Source organism: Pogona vitticeps, chromosome 1, assembly GCF_051106095.1.
Source record: "Pogona vitticeps strain Pit_001003342236 chromosome 1, PviZW2.1, whole genome shotgun sequence".
NCBI lineage: Eukaryota > Metazoa > Chordata > Lepidosauria > Squamata > Agamidae > Pogona > Pogona vitticeps.
In genome coordinates, this window is record NC_135783.1 from 124,598,238 (window position 1) to 124,616,805 (window position 18,568).

The 18,568-nt window shown below is 40.3% G+C and overlaps 1 protein-coding gene across 2 annotated transcripts in view; it reads right to left on the reverse strand.

The window, feature by feature from the left end:
- Positions 1–4,804: 4,804 nt before the first annotated feature.
- Positions 4,805–18,568, reverse strand: part of MCPH1 (microcephalin 1) — a 143,746-nt gene continuing 129,982 nt past the window's right edge. The window contains exons 13-14 of one of the 2 annotated variants that reach the window (XM_020797817.3): positions 6,701–6,938; positions 4,805–5,286 (exon numbers count right to left, since the gene is read on the reverse strand). In XM_020797817.3, the coding sequence (XP_020653476.3) occupies positions 5,225–5,286; positions 6,701–6,938 (300 nt within the window). In that variant the 3' untranslated portion in view covers positions 4,805–5,224. The remainder of the gene's footprint in view (positions 5,287–6,700; positions 6,939–18,568) is intronic. The other variant, XM_073000623.2, reaches the window with a different exon arrangement.

Consider the following 18,568-nt stretch of genomic DNA (forward strand, 5'->3'; position numbering starts at 1 on the left):
AGATTAGGCAAAATATAAATGGGATCTTTGTTCCATTATATAATTGTTCCTGAGTAGCTCCGCTTTTACGTGCATGTTCTATTTGGTCAATTAACTCCCTGGTTGTTCAGTCATGAATTTAAACCTTGTAGTATGTAGTCTCGTCGGATTTTGCTCTTTTCCTCATTAGGACACCGTTAAGAAAGAGCACCACCCTAGTGGTAGTCTCCGTGTCCGTTGACGACAACAGATAGAGCAAAATGTTATTCGGGCTAACTCCTGGGGGCCCCATGAGTAATGGAGTAATATAATTTGCCCTCAGGTCAAAATTTCTTTCTTTGCAAGAAAGTGGAGGGGGAAAGTACCTGCTTTCCCCCTACGTTTTCATTGTAAAATGCAGCTTTCCTTCTCCAGGTTTTGCTAAGAAAATGTAGGGGCAAAGCGATTTATGCTTTCCCCTTACATTTTCGTTGCAAAAAGCAGCTTTCCCCTTCCACGTTTTGCATAGAAAATGCAGGGGGAAAGCGATTTCTGCTTTCCCCCTACATTTTCGTTGCAAACGTTTTGCAATAAACAATTTGGGGGAAAGTAGGAATCACTTTCCCCCTCCATTTTCTTTGCAATACCTGAAGGGGGAAAGCTGCTTTTGCAACGAAAATGTAAGGGAAAGCAGAAATTGTTTTCACCATCCATTTTCTTTGCAAAACATGGAGGGACAACTGCTTTTTGCAAGGAAAATTTTTGGGAAAAGTAGGAATCGCTTTCCCCCTCCATTTTATTTACAAAACCTGGAGGGGAAAACAGGGATCAAAGCACTTTGATCCCTCCCTCCTACTCACTTCTGAGTATAAAACGACCCTCATTTTTTCCTTTAATTATTTTAGGAAAAAGTGTCATTTTATACACTGAAAAATACAGTATTTACTATATATATTTTGTGAGAGAAAAAGCCTTTGTTTCTGTACAGGCCAAGAGAGGCAGAGTTTAACCTTGTGCTAAACTGTTGTATCCTAGTCTCCCCTTGGAATCTGCAATTCTTTTGTATAAAAGCAGCCTTCTTAAGGTCAAAGACAGTGCTAAGGCTGATTGAATCATTCTTCCTTTGGTTTTTGAACATTAGGGCTAGCAATTTCCCTTCTGGAAATGTCTTCAATTCACAGTTTTTCAGCTACTTATTTTTAATGGCTTCTCACACTGGTCTACTGTAACAAATAATACTGTCTTATTATGTATATAACTGCTGTCTTGGCACAATGCCACAACACAGAGCAATTGCATCAATATGAAAAGCCAACTCAGGAAAATGAGCGAAGTCGGTGGGCCCATGACAGCATATGCCAAATATAGCTATCTGCACTTCGGTAATTATGTAACATCCTTGCAAGGCTCTGAACTAAAAGGTGATGGTGACAGAGCATAGGATGAGCCAAACACTTTGTACCAATCTGCAGGCTAATACCTCAGAACACATCTACTCAAATTGAGTGTTGGGAGAGTGAGAACAGGATGTGGTGATGGCATCTGGCCTAGAGGCCTTTAAAAGGGGATTGGACAGATTCCTGGAGGAAAAGTCCATCGCAGGTTACAAGCCATGTAATCTCCAGGCTTAGAGGGAAGGTACCTCCAAATGCCAGGTGCAGGGGAGGAGTATCAGGAGACAGGTATCTGGTTGCCTCGTGTGTTGCCAGAGGCATCTGGTGGGGCCTCTGTGAGATACAGGGATTTGGACTAGATGGGCCCTTGGCCTGATCCAGCAGGTGGCTCTTCTTATGTACCCTCTTCACAGAATTCTCACAAATGGTCTTATTAGCATCTTTATGTGAGCAATCTTGGTCAAGCTTCCACGGTTGAAAGAAACATTATCATATTGTGATGAGAAAGAAAATGTTCTTTGAGGTGGGTAGAATGGACTGTATTCAGAAGCAATACTCTGAACAGTCCCACAGTGTCCTCCTGAGTGTGTTGAACTGGATCCCTCTACTTTTTTTTTAAGCATCACATATATGTTTTTGGTTTAATCCCGGCCAATTCTTTTATTTCCCCTTTTGTGTCATATATTTTAGATTGTAAGCTTACTAGCATTTTCATTCATCATAGGCAAGCCAGCCTGGGAATGTCTTTGAATGAAGAAGAGAATGTCTTAAATACATAAATTAAGTGATGAATTGCCTTAGCCCTGTTGGAATAGAGCAACAGCACATGTGGCAAGTAGCATGGACCAGCGAGGATACACTTAAGAGAGACATAGGCAGGCCCAAATACATTTCTTCCCTGTTTCTCTTCCAGATCTACATCCTTTCTTCTTTCACTGAGGCCATTTCCGGCTCTGTTTTGCTCCATTTGCTCCAGTAGACAAATGGCTGCCAAATATTTCTTTACCCAGCATGTTGTTAGTCTGTGGACCTGTGTGCATGTAAGCCACACTACAGTATTTAAGTTTAGGATTCTTTATTCTCTTGCACAATCCATAGATTTCCATATGAAATAAGCTCAGGCCTCCCAGTTCAACACACCCTGGGCATCGTTTGTGGCCCAGCAAGTCCTGTAAGATGAGATCGCTGGCCACCATATTCTCTGCTTCATGAGATCTCCTTCTCAGGCTACCTTGCACATAGGAGAGCAATGTCAGGAGCGCAGGAAAACAAACATCCAATAGAGGAGAGGCTGGCTGATGCAGGATAGGTGAAGCCATCTTCAGCTGACTGGAAGGAGACAGTTTCCACCCTGATCAGCTAGGGAGGTATAATAAAAGGATGGTTCTGGCAATCTGTAGCTTATTTGCACTTGCCCACCCTCCCTTATAAAGTGTGATTCTAAGTCATTGTACAGATTGATGGGGATGGGGGGGAGGGGAATTGTATTAGTTTTGTTCTTACAGTTTCAATTTTCTCACCAATTTTCATTGGTTCTAGCAGGGTATCAGTTTTGCACATAGGGGCGGATCTCTGGGAAGAGAGACAGTCAGCCCTTTGGTGGGAATTGAGGAATGGGGACTGGCAGGGGCGTATTTGGCTTGGTTTGATTCCTACTGCTAAATTCTTTGCTTCACAGCTTCCTTGTGAAACAAAGCATAGGGTCTACAGGTTATCAGTGTTAGGTCGAATATCATCGCGTATTTCTCCAACTACAAGAAAGAAATATTCTTTTTATAGCTTACATTCCTAAAGCATACTCATACATACCAAGTGTGAATGCAGAAAAAAAGAGAGGTGTATGTAAACACATAGAGAAAGAACATCCTCTTGAGGGTAAACATAATTTGAAACTGTATGATGTGTGAAAAAGCTCTGAGCTGCAGGAGGACACTTCTATTTGTGAATATATATGAGAAAAATTGTTCACCAGTTCATCAGTTGCATGGCCTCTGATGATGATCGATACCATGGGACAAATGTTCTTGGTAGTGGCTAAAATCAAGGCTGTTTAACAACATGGCTTTATGTGTTGTTATGAACCATTAAGTCACTTTTGACTTATAATAACTGTTATGAACTGGTGACCTCCAAACGTTATCATTAACAGCTCTGCTCAGATCCTGGAAAGTCAAGGGTGTAACTTCCTCTATTGAATCAATCATTCTCATATCCAGTCCTTCTCTTCTGTTGCCTTCTGCTCTTCCAAGCACTATTGTATTTTCCTGTGAGTTTTAATGTATGATAGTTTGAACATGCCCTGTTGCTTTGAGAGAGATTTCAGGCTTAATTTGATGTAGCAGCCCCTTGTTTGTCTTTCTGGTGATTCACAGTACAGTGGTGCCTCGCTAGACAGTTACCCTGCATAACGGTTTTTTCGCTAGACATTGGCTTTTTGCAGTCGCTATAGTGATTCGCAAAACAGTGATTCCTATGAGGGTATTTCGCTGGACAATGTTTGGTCCCTGCTTCACAAACTGATTTTTGCTAGACGATTTTGACAGCTCCCTCCGCGCTCGCAAACAGGTGTTTTCAGGACCTAAGCTTCGCAAGACAGCGATTTAAACAGCTGATTGGCGGTTCACAAAGCGGCTTTCCTATGGCCGATCTTCGTTAGACAACGACGATTCTTCTCCATTGGAACGCATTAAACCGGTTTCAATGCATTCCAATGGGGAAATGCTTTTTGCTAGACAATGATTTCGCTAAACAGCTATTTCAAAAGGAACGGATTATCATCGTCTAGCGAGGCACCACTGTACCTGCAGAGCTCTCTCCTGAGGCACATTTCATCTGAGTTGATTCCCCCGCCCCTTCTCTGTTTAGACCTCCTTGCCCTCGACATACAGGCTACAATGGTCCTCCCTACATATGGATGTTCCACATGTTTTCAAAGGTATGAGCTAGGCTATAGTTTCCTTTGAAAGCTAGGACAACCAGATTCTGTCATTTAAATACTTTTGCTGTAAATATCTTTATTAGTATTCCAGTGTAAAAACTGCTACGCCTGTGGCTAATAAAACATGAGCCGTTGTCCCAGGAGTCTGCCCTGTACACAACTGGAAATTTGTCTCAAAAGAATTTATGAGAAAATCAATTTGGAATGTTCGGGTACGTAAATTAGTGATGACAGTTTTTTGTGTGTAAAACATTTATGAGAGAGGTAGTAGACCATGATATTATGTATAAATTTAAACATCACATTCTACTGCTTACTAGGAACCATGTGTTCACACATCACTTTTTATTAAAATATTTCTGTTTCTGGCCATGACATATTACTGTCTCGGCAGTAAGTTCTCTAATAAAGGGGTTCATAGGATTGTCTACAACGGGTAGTTCCTCTTTGGTAGACGGTATTCAGCATTTCTGTGAAAAGTTCATAGAAAGCAGTGAATGGGATTTTATAGAGCAAAAATATTTTCACAGTTAAAAATGTACCTATTTCATCTATTTCATCTTCATATTTTATAGACCTTGACTTCATAACATCTGATGAAACTATTTGCCACTTAATATAACATGCACAGAGCTAAAATATCTTGGCAAGATTGAATACCATACAGTATTATTATCTATGTACATTGCTCAGTGACTGTTCAGATAGAATTTTTACTCTACACTCTACCTTGGACAAACTGATCATGCTCCCCACCACGATTTGCTCACTCTCTTCTTCACCTCAAAGGTGTATATAAGCTCTTGAATTCATATTTAAAATAAAGTTAACTTGGCTTTTCTATTTGTTTCAAAGTAAAGCTTGCAAATATTAATTGTTCAATTTGCTAGATGAACTCTGGAAGTCGTGACATTAGATAATAATACCATGCATGCTAAACCTTGTTCTGAAACATGTAGTTTTCAAGAGGACATATTTTGTTCTGGGTTATTGAATCTGCAGAGGGAAACAAAGAAAATTATTTAGAATGAAAGCAAAATCAATAAAATTGTCAGCTTTGAAAACACATTATATGTCTCACATTTTTAAAAGGGGACAACAAATCCTGAAATAAAATCTTGCGTACCTTACATTGTTCGTTCCAGAAAAAGAGAAGTGTGCTAATATATGGAATCAGGCAGGTTGTGATTCAAAAACATTCAGAAGACCATATGTTTTCTATCCCTGTCATACATAGTTCACTGGGGCCCAAGTGAGAGGCTGCATTCAGGTATCTGCAGGATTTCTCAATCTGAACATCCTTTTATGCTTTGTGAGCTCAGAATGTGCAAGGACCATATTAGATTCTGGCACTGAGCAGCGGGTTGGACTTGATGACCTTATAGGTCGCTTCCAACTCAATGATTTTGTGATTCTATGACTTATATCCTCACTATACACAGAATACATGCATAAGGATAGAAAGGAAGATAATGCATGTCTGCAAGGAAACACTGAAACCAAAGAGCAACAGCCTGTGGGATTCTAATTTCATAGCATTTTTTGTTTTTTGCATCCTTGGAACTGGAAAAAAGGACAACCCCTACTATAGAAATCAGTGTTTATATACAAATAAGTACTCTACAGTTACTGAAATCCTGTGTCTTTGTATAGTCTTGTTTGCATGTTAACATTTGCCTATGATGTATTTGTAAAATGATCAATAATGGTTCACAGTTTCTGACATGAAGGCAAAATTAGGTCAGCTATGAGCACAAGCTGTACAGCAGTGATTTCATTATCAGCTGAGTAAACTGTCGTCGTCGTCATCATCATCTTAGAACTGCAGAGTTGGAAGGGACTCTATGGATAATCGAGTCCAACCCTTGTCAAGGAGCCACAGTGGGGAATCGAACTCCCAGCCTCTTGCTTCACAGCCAGATGCCTAAACCACTGAGCTACAGGAAGTTATGGTTATTTAATGTAGGGGATAAATGATCTCAGGGGGCCTGAGAGTCACTTTTCAGATTTGTCAGCTGCTACACTGGTAGGGGCCAAAAAGAATAATTTGCAAAATTATTATTAGTAGTACAGATTGCTACAATTCCTTTTTGATAATTAAAAAATGAGTTTAACTAAAAAGAATGCTTTAGATCGAAAAAGCCTCCTACAATCTTGTAGTATCAAAAAATAACAGATTTTGAAAAAAAAATTGAAAACTAGTGGGAGGGGGGCTTGTGTTTCAACATGAAAAAAAAATCCATCTCGTAGATGTTAAAAAGGATCTCTTGGTAAATTTTTGACAGTTGATGTGGGAGGTAGCAGGAGTCCCAGTGCATTGTGGAGGGCACATGTTGCCCCTCTGACTTAAAAGTGAAAGTGCAAAGACAGCCAGAGTTTTATGTCAGAAAGTACAAGAGAGATCTCTTACCTAGAACCCATTTTTCTGATAAACACGGTATGTCTCTGTGTTTTCCAAACTTGCATTCTCCAATACAGATTTTGGCTTGACGGAGTGTTTTAGACACTTTTCCTCCACAAAGCTGTACCAACTCACAGAGCTTCTCATACGGAGGTTGACTAGTATGAGATATGAACATGACAGGCTGGTCTGAAAAGAGTTTCTGGTGATCCTTTCTATTTGGAAGGTAGCGTTGAAATCGGCAGATCTGTTTTAAAACACACACATTGTTAGTTCTGATGTTCAAACCAGGACTGTTCCTACTATTAGGCAGAACGAAGAAGCCACCTCAGGAAGAACTGTTTTGGTACTATGTCGAGGAAAAGAACAGAACAGAACATATGGGACACGGGTGGAGCTGCAGGTTAAACTGCTGAGTCACTGGGCTGTTGATCGAAAGGTTGGCAGTTTGAAACCGAGTGACAGAGCAAGTTCCCGTTGCTTGTCCCAGCATCTGCCAATCTAGTAGTTCAAAAGCATACAAATGTGAGTACATGGACGGAAGCATACAGATGTGAGTAGGGAAGGTAGTGACATTCCGTGTCTAATCCTGCTGGCCACGTGACCACAGAAAGTATCTATGGACAAACACTGGCTCTTTGGCTTACAAACAGAGATGAGTGCCAGCCCCTAGAGTTGGACATGACTGAACTTAATTGTCAAGGATAACCTGTACTTTTACCAAGGAATAATTTTTTTCATCAATTCATTTCTTGTGTTTTTACTGCTTAAAATGAAGAGAGAGAGTTTTCTCCCTCAAGCATCTCTGTGTAAAGACTATTTGGCCAGCTCTAAGTGCTATCCACCCTAGTTTACCCAGCTGGGAAGCAATAGATATTATTCACCTGGTCCATACCAGTGTGTAGACTTTGCTTTTAAAAAGTGTTGAATAGGGAAATGTCATGTATACACAGGAACTATAACTCTGGGGCCTCCATTTTGTGTTTAACTAAGATAAAATTATTACAGAATTTCAAATCTAATATAAAACATATTAGACCATCTTTCTAAATTAGAATATTGTATTTTTATAGTTAGATAGATAAGAGAACCAATAGTCCCTTTTCCTGGAAAAATAAAAGATAAACATATATAAACTTCTATAGATAATCTATATATTAATATAAAGCTTCTATTCATCTCTGAAATGTGATGAATTCTATATTGAAGAGAATATTGCTGAAACATTGATTTGCTATATGATCATGTAATAGTCACTGTTTTGTTCATTTATTGCCCTAGGAATGAGTAACCACAATATAAAATCCATCATAAAACATTTCATAACTGTGGCTTCCAATCTGAAATAAACAGAATATGAGTCAAGTCTCCTCAGGGTAATGCTGCCCTTATCTTAATTGAAGAGTCTCAAGGGCATATTTATATTCAGATTCTCTAAGCAATTGTAAGGACTACAAAATAATATAAACTGGGATTCAAATAACACATGATATTTCTAGTATAGGAAAAGCAATATCATTTATTGAATTAGAAACATTTATAAACTGCCATCCTACACACAGAAGAATTGAGAAAGAGAAAATGAGAGAGAGGAAATAAGATATGTAACCATGTTGACATAATATCTTTGCTGAGCTTGTGATTTAGCACCTTAGGGTAGGTACAATCTTTTCCTCTTTTTCTGCTCAGTGACATAAACATCTTTGAGACATTTTTAACTTGCATGATAATACTCATTAGTATTAACAGGAGTCAGTGCCAGAGCACATGTAAGTTCAAATCATGGCTATGGATGGGAAAGGAATGGGAATTATGCTAAAGGAAGGATGAGAGAAAGACCCTCAGCTGTGGTTAAGAGATCAGCAGAATGATGTATACACTGGATCTATAAAATAACTTTAATGAATTGCAAAATATTAATTCATAATGAAAACATGTTAGAACCACCTCATGGTAATTACAATATAAACTTTTTTGATGACTCAAAATAGCATTTCTCTTCTATCAGACATGTCAGCTAATCGCCTGGCTAATCAGCAACATCCAAAAGAAGAAAAACAATCTGCAAGAGACATTCATCTAGACTTGCTTTATCTAAAAGTAATAATCAAAGCAGATTTCAAGAGACTGTGCTAAAATTGGTCTGTCGCTTGTGATAGCCTGGAGCTCTAAAAGTTTCCTATCTGAAGCTGATTAGAACTGACAAACTCTGTTTATGTTGAAACCTAGAAAGAGCCTGTATTTGCCACAAGGAACATATATGCAATTTAACTTGATTGTAATCCTGCTGTTTTACACATTTTGGAACACATGATTTAAAGGATCTGTCATAGGAAAAAGCCAATCTATTTTTACAGTGTCTCACTCCCATTATTCTGGAAAAGCACTTGAGTCAACAAAGAACTAAATAAGAAAAAACAGATTCCATTTATATACTTCACCATGAACATCTAAAGTCAGGAAGTCTCAAAGTGAAAAGGTTCAAGCCATGATGTCTAGTTACATGATAATCCAGGTATGCATATATGTTGTATTGTTGGCAAAATTAAAGTGAGGAAAGAAAAAAAAGAGAGAGAGAAAAGCAAAATACTGTGGCATGTTAAAAAACTAACAGTTTTGTTTTACTGTGAGCTTTCATGAATCAAACGCTACTTCTTCAGACATAAGGAGGGCAAATATATGCCATCTGTGTTTATTCATATCCTCATGGTGTGAAAGTCATGTCCTAGTGGTGATACAGATAACAAAATGACTGTTTTGTTAACACAGGAATGGGACTATCAGTCTGTTAACTATTTGAGATTATAACTGCAGAGATTATAGCTTCATGAGAGTGCAACAATAATATTGTGTGGCAGAGCAAATCAACACTCTACAAGGCAATTTGAAAAATTAGAGTGGTCCAAACAAAAAATTATAAATTTTAAACTGGGCTTCTGGTCAGCATCGTATTTGGCATTGTTATACCACACAGTCTGCTCTTGCTCTGTGCCAAACATAGGGAAATTTGAACAAAGGAGTTTTGAGTTACAGTTTTTTAAAAAGTAAAATGATGTTAGCTACCTAGAGTGGTCTTGAGTTGGCTAGATAGGCGGGATATTAAATAAATAAATAAATAAATAAATAAATAAATAAATAAATAAATAAATAAATAAATAAATAAATAAATAAAACTGCTTTACCCCTCCATTCAGAAATAGGCGACACCAAATTACCAAATTTAAAATTGCTCACATAAATTGAAATAAATAAACAATCTTGCTTATCTTGAAAGAGAGTGGTTGGCCCCAACCTCTTTTCTTTATTTGAAAGGAATCCGGGTTATAGAGGCTGAAATATTGATCTTTTAAAAAAGTGTTTCAAATGGGAGAAACAGCAGTTTCTTTTAACACTGAGCGTGGTACAGACTTATGAGAGAAAAGAGACTTAGGAAAGACTACATTGTAGCTAATCAGCTCTGTCTCTGGGCAATCCAGACCTTTCAATCAAGACCATATTAGTTGATTCTCAGGAGGAGAACTTTTTAATTCCTTCCTGGTCAGACAGGCTTAATGTGTCTGGTTGTAAAAATGCTGAAATATATTAATTTTTGCTCCCAAAATGCATGAGGGCTTATTTTCAGGGGATGTTCTATTTTTTCATGTACAACAATCTACATTTATTCAAACACAGTCACATCATCATCTTCTGGTTGCTGCACAAGGGTGAAGGGCGGGGTTTCACTTAACTGGGGCTTATTTTTGGGGTAGGGCTTATATTATAAGCATCCTGAAAAATCATACTAGGGCTTATTTTCAGGTTAGGTCTTATTTTTGGGGAAACGAGGTATTATACTGTTTCTTCTATTCCCTCCCTAGAGTATATAAACCTACATTTTATCAATTTGCAGTATGTGCCCATTCATGCCAGTATTGTCTACTTCAATTGGCAAAAGTTTCCTGAGTTCTTAAACCTTTCATGCCATCTCTGACAAGAAGCACCAGGAGATGCTGGGAACTGAACTTGAGACCTTTTGTAAAGCAGAGAAAATGTGCTACCATTCAACTGTGGACTCTTCCCTTTATTCAATGAGCAGGTTACAGTCTAAAACCTCTTTGGGTTTTATGGGGATAGTTTCATGTTTCTTTGGACCCTGGCATTTGCATCCATCTCTGGGGACCAAAGCTGGTCCTATACCAGGCAAAAATTGTATATTTATTACTCAGATGCATCGAAAGAGGTTTTATTCCAGTAATAACACAATCAGAGGGATTGTTGAAAGCAAAAACCTGGCAAACATGCTCCCCAAAGATTTCTTTCCCAAACAATATTGTTAGTTCATCATAAATGGAATACTACATTAAGACTCAGTCTTTGTTTGATTAACCAAAAATATGCATTATACTAGACCTTCTGTTCTATCTAAAACAAACTACATTATTAAAAGCACAGGCAGAGTACATTCTTTATTCTTTAATTTTAGCTGAGATCCCATTAAGACGCCTGACATTACCTTAAAGTGTGCCAAATAATTTTTTTTCAACCATCATCTGTGCTTCAGCTCCTAGACCAATTGATGGGAAGAGAACACGATTCTCCTGGGAATCTACAAATAACTTTGTGAAAAAGCTTGTAGCCCACTTGCATGCTTTAGGCCAAAATTTGGGAACCTTTTTTCACCAAATGGGCCAGCTGATTCCAGGCAAGTGTTTAGGGGGCTCCAGGCAAGCAAGTGGGGGGGCCTGCATCCCCAAATAGGCAGTGTGAGGCGGCCCCCTACATGACTGCCCTTGTTCCGATATAAATACTCATACAGCAGATATTCATAGCAGTATAAGGGAAATGAGGATGTTTCTACCACTAGGGAAGCACTGCCCTTAATTGCCACTGTCACAAACCCGTTTCACTGTTTGTTTCTCCACACAACCCAGGTTTACTTTCGGGTGTGACATTTATTTTTCATTCCTTTTCCGTTGCCACCAGAGGAGATATTCCTCACTCTATCAAATAAGACTCTTCAATCAGTGTTATTCAATTAAACAATGTTTATTAAAGTGTTCACAAGTAAATAATGTAAAGTAAATCATGGATGGTCTTATTTTATTCATTCAATCAACTGTGCTTTGGTAACATTTAAGTTTGCTTAGATAGAATCATTTTTAATCAAGGTATTTATTCATTTCTTTTCTCATTCCCTGTCTCTCTATTACTCTTCACTAACACAAGGCTGGTCCTAACTGCCTAAACTGCTTTTCTCTAACACCAGTCCCTAACTCATCCCTACTTCTTCCCTAACTGCTTCAAACTCAGACTCTAACTGAAATCCTCTCTAACTCCAAACTCCAAAACTAACTGCTCTTTAACTGCCATCCATTCTCTTATATATCCCCAGTCCCGCCTTTTCTGTACAGCCATTGGCTCTTGAATCAGGGTTCCATTGTGATGGACAGGAGTGGTTACTGACCTGTCCGTCACAGCCACATGTGGTTCGTAAAAGGTATGTGGTTTGCTGCCCAGAGTTTCCCAACACAGTTTTAGGTCTCAGTAGGTGTGTTCATTATGTGTAATACTGTACACAGAAGGCTCAACAAGATCTCACATTTAAGGCTCAAGATTGAAGCAGTTCAGATGCTTCTCTGAAGGAAAATGTTCTTAAGAAATCTACATCAACTGATGAAAATAGCTCACTCAATATCTAATGCCCTGCTGATTGGAAAGGACATTGCTACCCAGGGTGCCTGGGTATAAAAATACTGAAGCACTTACTTCTCTGAGATTTTTAGTGATAGGATTGTTAATCGGAATTCAAGACCCTTATGAATTCCCCCAACAGAAATGGACAGAGACACGAAGGCTACAAAGTGGAGGCTTATTTATTATTCGCTGCTGCAGAAAGCGGAGAGAAAGCAACCCAAGCCATGCAAGGTGTTGGTTTCTCTGAGGAACGAAGGAAGAGTACACATTATATAGGCTGTCCGTCCGGGCGGTCCGTTACGGCTCACAAACTTACTACAATTTCATTAAGTTACAAAAACATTCTATTTCTACTGCGCAGCCTCGCTTTTACGGAGTCTGCACTTCCTTTTTACCCTGTCAGCTATATCTTATCGGCCCAGGTTACTCAGGAATTTAATTATAACACACACACTCCTTAGCGAAGGAGTTAAATTCTCATCACTCAGCTTCTGGAAATTAATTTACAAGCTATGCACCAATAGCCCTTTACTCCTTTTTTTCCTTTAGTGAAGAAGTCAAACTCTCAGCAATTTTCTACTCACAATTCCCCCTTTTTCTTTTCTTACTAATTTTGACTTATTCACCTGACTCTCCCTCCTGGATGGGGAGTATCTTGTACTGTACTTCCGGGGCTCTAATCACCATCATCGGCACAGCTTTAGGCATAATCAAGTACCAGCTGATTCTGATAGATAGCATTCTTAATTTTGGCGTTTTGTTTAGCCAACAGGATTGCATTCATAAGACTCGTACCTCAACACACCTTTTTTTCCTAAATATATTGAAGTATGAACCTCATGACTTCCTTGTCTAGTGACAGTGGTGCATGGGCAAGTGTTGTCATTACCAGTGGCTCGCCCAAACAAAAAGAATAGGATAAATGCAAAAGATATTAAAGGTGGAAGAGGCAGCGAGGTCATCGGTGGACGTATAGATCTTTCCATTCGTCCTCGTCTGAGTCTTCTCCGAACTGGCAGCAAGGGTGTTGTTTCTGGCATCTCCAGCAGGTTTGGGCGTGGAGAATTGTTACTTATAGTAGCCATTACATTGGAACCTCTTCCGCCAGAGTGGCTATGTCCGAAGTCGGTTTCCACCATCTGGTTTTCCCGTTCCTCTGCTGTGCCCACAACACCTCCGTCCATATCCTCGAAGGGTAATAACCAACTTTAAACCTCAACCACCTGTCTCCTTGACAATCAAATTTGGTTATACGGGCGCACCACTGGTAGGGACACTCTTCTGAAGTTAATTATTGGTAGGGCTGGAAAGGGTTTATTCCTGTCAAAAGGTCTAAGATTTTCCTTGACTTCTAGGCTGGAGAGGGGTTCCCAATTCATTCACTGTCGGTCCCCTCACTTTCAGTCAGTACGTCTTCCCCAGTGTCACTTTCGTCACTGGAGTCTCCGTCAATTTCAATTTTGGTGACTAGGGGACACCTGCGACAATATTGCCTGTGCCAAAACTCGGGTGAGTTCGCGTTGTGTGCCGGAGTGTGCCCTGATTCTATGTCCCCCACCACTTTGTCAAATACTAAAAGCCCCAAAGTAGTGAAACCCCTGAAATATGTAATCCACCACGGTGTAGATGAGCTAGGTTTCAGTAATTGGATTTCCCAATCTCGATCATCGGCATAATATAGGAAAGGAGACTCCTTCCTATAAATCTTGAGATGATAGAAGGGACAGGGAGATCCACAAAACACCAACTGTTTAGGCATGATCTAGTTCTCTCTAATGAGTGGGCATTTATCACAGTATTGGTTATGCTAGTAATTCAAATCCTCTCCCTTATCCCAACTAATCACAATCTCCCTCTCTGATTGGGTCTTCGTGTATGCCAATGTCCGGTGGTATGATTGCCCTTTTGAACTTTAATTCCCAATACGTTTCCCCTTGTACCTAAACCTCCCAATTCCAAGTCCTCCCGTTAGTAGACCCGTCTCTACTACGCATCACCTTGAATGGATAGAATGGACACAGATCACCAGACAACACAAAGCATCTAGACATTAGGAATACGTTTCAACACTGTTGTAAGTCCTTCTTGAGGATGAGCAATCCAACTATCCTCTGGGTTAGCAGCTCTTTTGGCTCGGGGTTGATGGGTCCAAGCAGTCTCTTTAGTCCTCACAGCGGTCTCTGTGGTCAGCAGTACCAGGTGGGGTCCTTGCCACTTGGCCTCCAGAGGACTAGTGTTCCACTTTTTCACATACACATATACTGTCCTAGGGGTTGGGGAGAAAGGGATGCACTGCTGCTTTCAACGGCAAAGTCTGATGCTGTATTCCCTGGATCCTATTAGACAATAAAACAGAAGACAGGGCCAGAACATATCCCTTCAAAGCATCATGCCCTCCTTTCCCAGTACATTATGTCCATACAACATCTCAAAGGGTAACAATCCAATAGCCGCCCGAGGTTACATTCTCATGGCAAGCCAATCCACTCTATTCCTAGCGCCTCTGTTATTTTTGTGTCTATGGTGTCCTCCTCCATGTAACATCTGCATAATACGATTTTTTTTTTTACACCATTTGCACTCATTCACTCCAGCTCCTTTTGAGTGAATACCCACTGTTCTTTGGGACATGTCCCATCTTGAGGGATATGGGCTACTACCATTCTGACCAAAAGTCTATTAGCTGTTTCTTCCTTGGCGGCTTTGTCAGCAGCCCGATTCCCCACACCTTCCTTTGTGTATCCCTTTTGGTGAACTAGAATGTATACTATAGCTACGTCATGAAGCTCGGACAGGGCTTAAGGCACTCTCTCTATAACCCATGCATGTGCAATGGTCTTTCCCATAGAATTTAACAATCCTCACTCCTTCCAAATTTGTGTTTTTTTTTTTTTTTCAAAAGCATGAGCAATTCCCCACTCATACCATAAATCTGTATAATGATAAGATTCAGCCCTCTTCCCAACTTCAAAGCTCTTTTCAATGCCCACACCTCCGCTGTCTGTGCTGAGGTTGAGAGTGGGAGTTGTCCCTGTTCCACAACTTCTCTGTTTCCTGTTACAATTCCATACCCGCTCTTTTTCACACATCATCCACCACTTTGGAGGATCCGTCAATGTACCATTTAATCACTGCCGGGCCCTCTAGTGGTTCCTCCCGCAAATTCCTTCTCCATTTCGTTCGAAAGTCCACTATTTGTCTGCAATCATGGTTCATCCCCTCCTGTGAGTGCACCACCAAAGCATGCAACGGGAATAGCTTCCGAGCCACTTTGACCATGGTAGCCGCTGCTTCACAGGCTTGTACACAGGTCGGCAAGGATTCCACCACTGGATCCATGGCTCTAGACAAAATAGGCTACCGGCTGCATCACTCCCATCCATTCCTTGATTTCACACAAATATGTGATGTCTGGCAAGCCCAATGCAGGGGCCTCTGGGATCCATGCATACCCAAAAATCCCTGCAACTGCCGTTTTGTGTGTTTGCTATATTTGCTGCTAAACTAACAGTTATGTAACACACACACACACATGCTAGCTTTTATCATGCATGCGCCTCACAGATGGTATGTTAACAAGCATAGTTAATTGCTTGAGAACTGAAAGTGAGGCACTGGAAGGGCTAGCAGACTGCAGCAGACTCTGGAGAAGAGAAGAGTCCACTGAGCTGTTTTTCTTTACCTGCATTGCCTCTTAAAACTTCTGCATTATTCCTGGTGTTCTTACTCTTTCATCGACCTACATGGCAGCTGGACTGCTATAGTTTTGTTTTTGGCTTAGGGGTTTCCAACAGTGTTTTAACTCTCTATTCTCCCAGGCACTTCTTACCCTCTTTCAGCGTGTTTCCCACAATCATATTTAGATGTTGCTTTTACTCCTGGAACAATCTATTCCCATTCCTCCTTTGTTCTCAAATCCTTCACCTTAAGACTGAATTTTTTTTCTCTCTAATGATTTCTGGGCTTGGGCTTGATGTAGTTGTTTGCTATAGGGATCAAACCATAGCCCATAGTTTGCAAGGCATCCATGCCAATGATTAGATCCTCTGTGGCTTCTGGATCCCATACAAGTTCACTCTCAATGAAAATGCCACATATGTTCACAACAGCCAGCAGCAGATTATTGGCCTGATACACTTTCCAAAAGTATACCCTTTATTATTTTTGACCCCAGTAACCCCTTCCGTGTTAAGACTGGTAGTGGCCCCTGAATGCAGAAGTGATTTAACTATCAGATCTAAACATGTCACAAACAATCTATCATCCCCTGGGATCTTAAATTTCCCCTATGCTGCCAGATTATAGATCCCATATTTTTGTTTTCTAATTTCTTTCTTTTCTTCTCTCTTTTTTTTTTCCTGAAGGATCATATCAGCCAGTTCCTCCTTCAATTTTTGGTACTGATTCTGAGTGTCCATTTGCTTAACCTCCTTCTTTTCTTGTCCCTTATTATTTCCTCTTTCAAAGGACAGTCCTTTGTCTATCACTGCTTGCATCAAAAACTCTGTATCTTTGCCATGAAATTGTACCATATTTTCCCCTGCATTTTTCAAAATCCACCATAATTTGTTTCTTAATTTCCTTGCCTCCTGTAGTTCCCTTCCCTCTGTTTTATTATAGGATGGGGGCTGTTCTATACAGAGTGTCCTAACGCTGGCCGGGATCTCCCTCCCTCAACACCAGGCGATTTTTCTTTGTGCCTACTCTTAACCCTTTATATCCCAGTAAGTTTAACAAGCCAATTGAACTTTTTCCTCACTACCTTCCCCTCCTGCTTAACGCTTAATGGTTTCAAAATGGGAACCCCCAAAGAGACTCCATTCATTCCCATTTCTCTTAGGACTCCTCCTGAGGATTCCATTTCATGTACACTTTTGGACAACATTCTCTGTGTCTACTGAGAAAGTTACATTTCCCCCCTTCTCTTTTGATCCTTTTTCCTTCAGCTAACTGTAGCGCTCAGCTTAGAGCAAACAGCTCTGCTGTCCGAGCTGACATGCTTGAAGGTAATGACCCCGATTCAGTCTTTTACCTCCCTTTTTCTTTTTACATACATCACAAACATCCCAAGCAGAGGAGCTATTGTCCCTGAGCCCCCCCTTTCTCTTTCCATTTTGACCACGAGGAGTTGCAAAATCAGAACCTCCTCGGTTTGTCCAGTGGCTCCTAATATTTTAACTTTTCACACTCCCCTTTGTACATTGCCAATTAGATTTTTTTTTTTTTAGCACAATGTGGAGTGGGTTGCTCCAGTGTGTACCAAAAATGTAATCTCCTCCCTCTCTAGCCTTTCCTTTCCCATTTCCCCTCAAAACTCCTTACCTGATCTTTTTTTTTTGCTTCGCTCTTCTCTACCTCATCTCTATCTTTGTACTTCCTTTGTCACTTATGCCATACTTTTCCTTGTCTGCACCCCTTTGCTTCCTGCAATAACTTTCCTTGCCTTCTTTACAATATTTCCAATTACTCCTCTACTCCCTCCTTTCCTTACTCTCTCTCTTTGCCTAGCTTCACCCAAGTATTTCCTGAGCCACCTTAAAAGTGAACACAGTCAGGGCCCCTTGCCCCCCCCCTTCATCCCCTTCTAAGTACTACTTTCTGCGCTTCATTCAACAACTCTTCAATTGGTTTCACCATCAAACCATCAAATTTCTGCAACTTATTTCTGATATCTAGATAACTCTCTGCCACAAAGTGAAGTTTAAGTATTGCCTGATTGGCAGGAGTCTCAGGATCTAATCCTGTATATTGCCTCATGCTCTTCTTAATCCTTTCCAAATACTCCACAGGACTCCCTGCAGTTGACCAAAAGCTTTGGTCATACTAATGTTGGTGGGTATAGTTTGCTGGAACGCCTGTAACATATATCTGCAATATACCTCACAGTGTTCACGCCTTGATGCAGTTTGAAAGTCCCAGTCTCCTGGTGTTACTTCTGGGAACATTTCTCTCGCCTGATCTTCTGTTCTACCTTGAGCTTCATTTCTCCAATTTTCACTAGCCTTTGTCAAAGCTTGGTTGGTGTAAGTTATTCTGGCCAGTTGCCGGCAGATGTAAAGGAACTCTGTGGGACTATAGATGGATGGGCCAAGGGCATCCCTGAGCCCTCGCACAAACCCTAAGGGATCCTCTGTTAAAGAGCGTATTTGTCCCTTTATGATCCTAAGATCACTGCCACACACCCCAAACTATTCCCCATAGGGT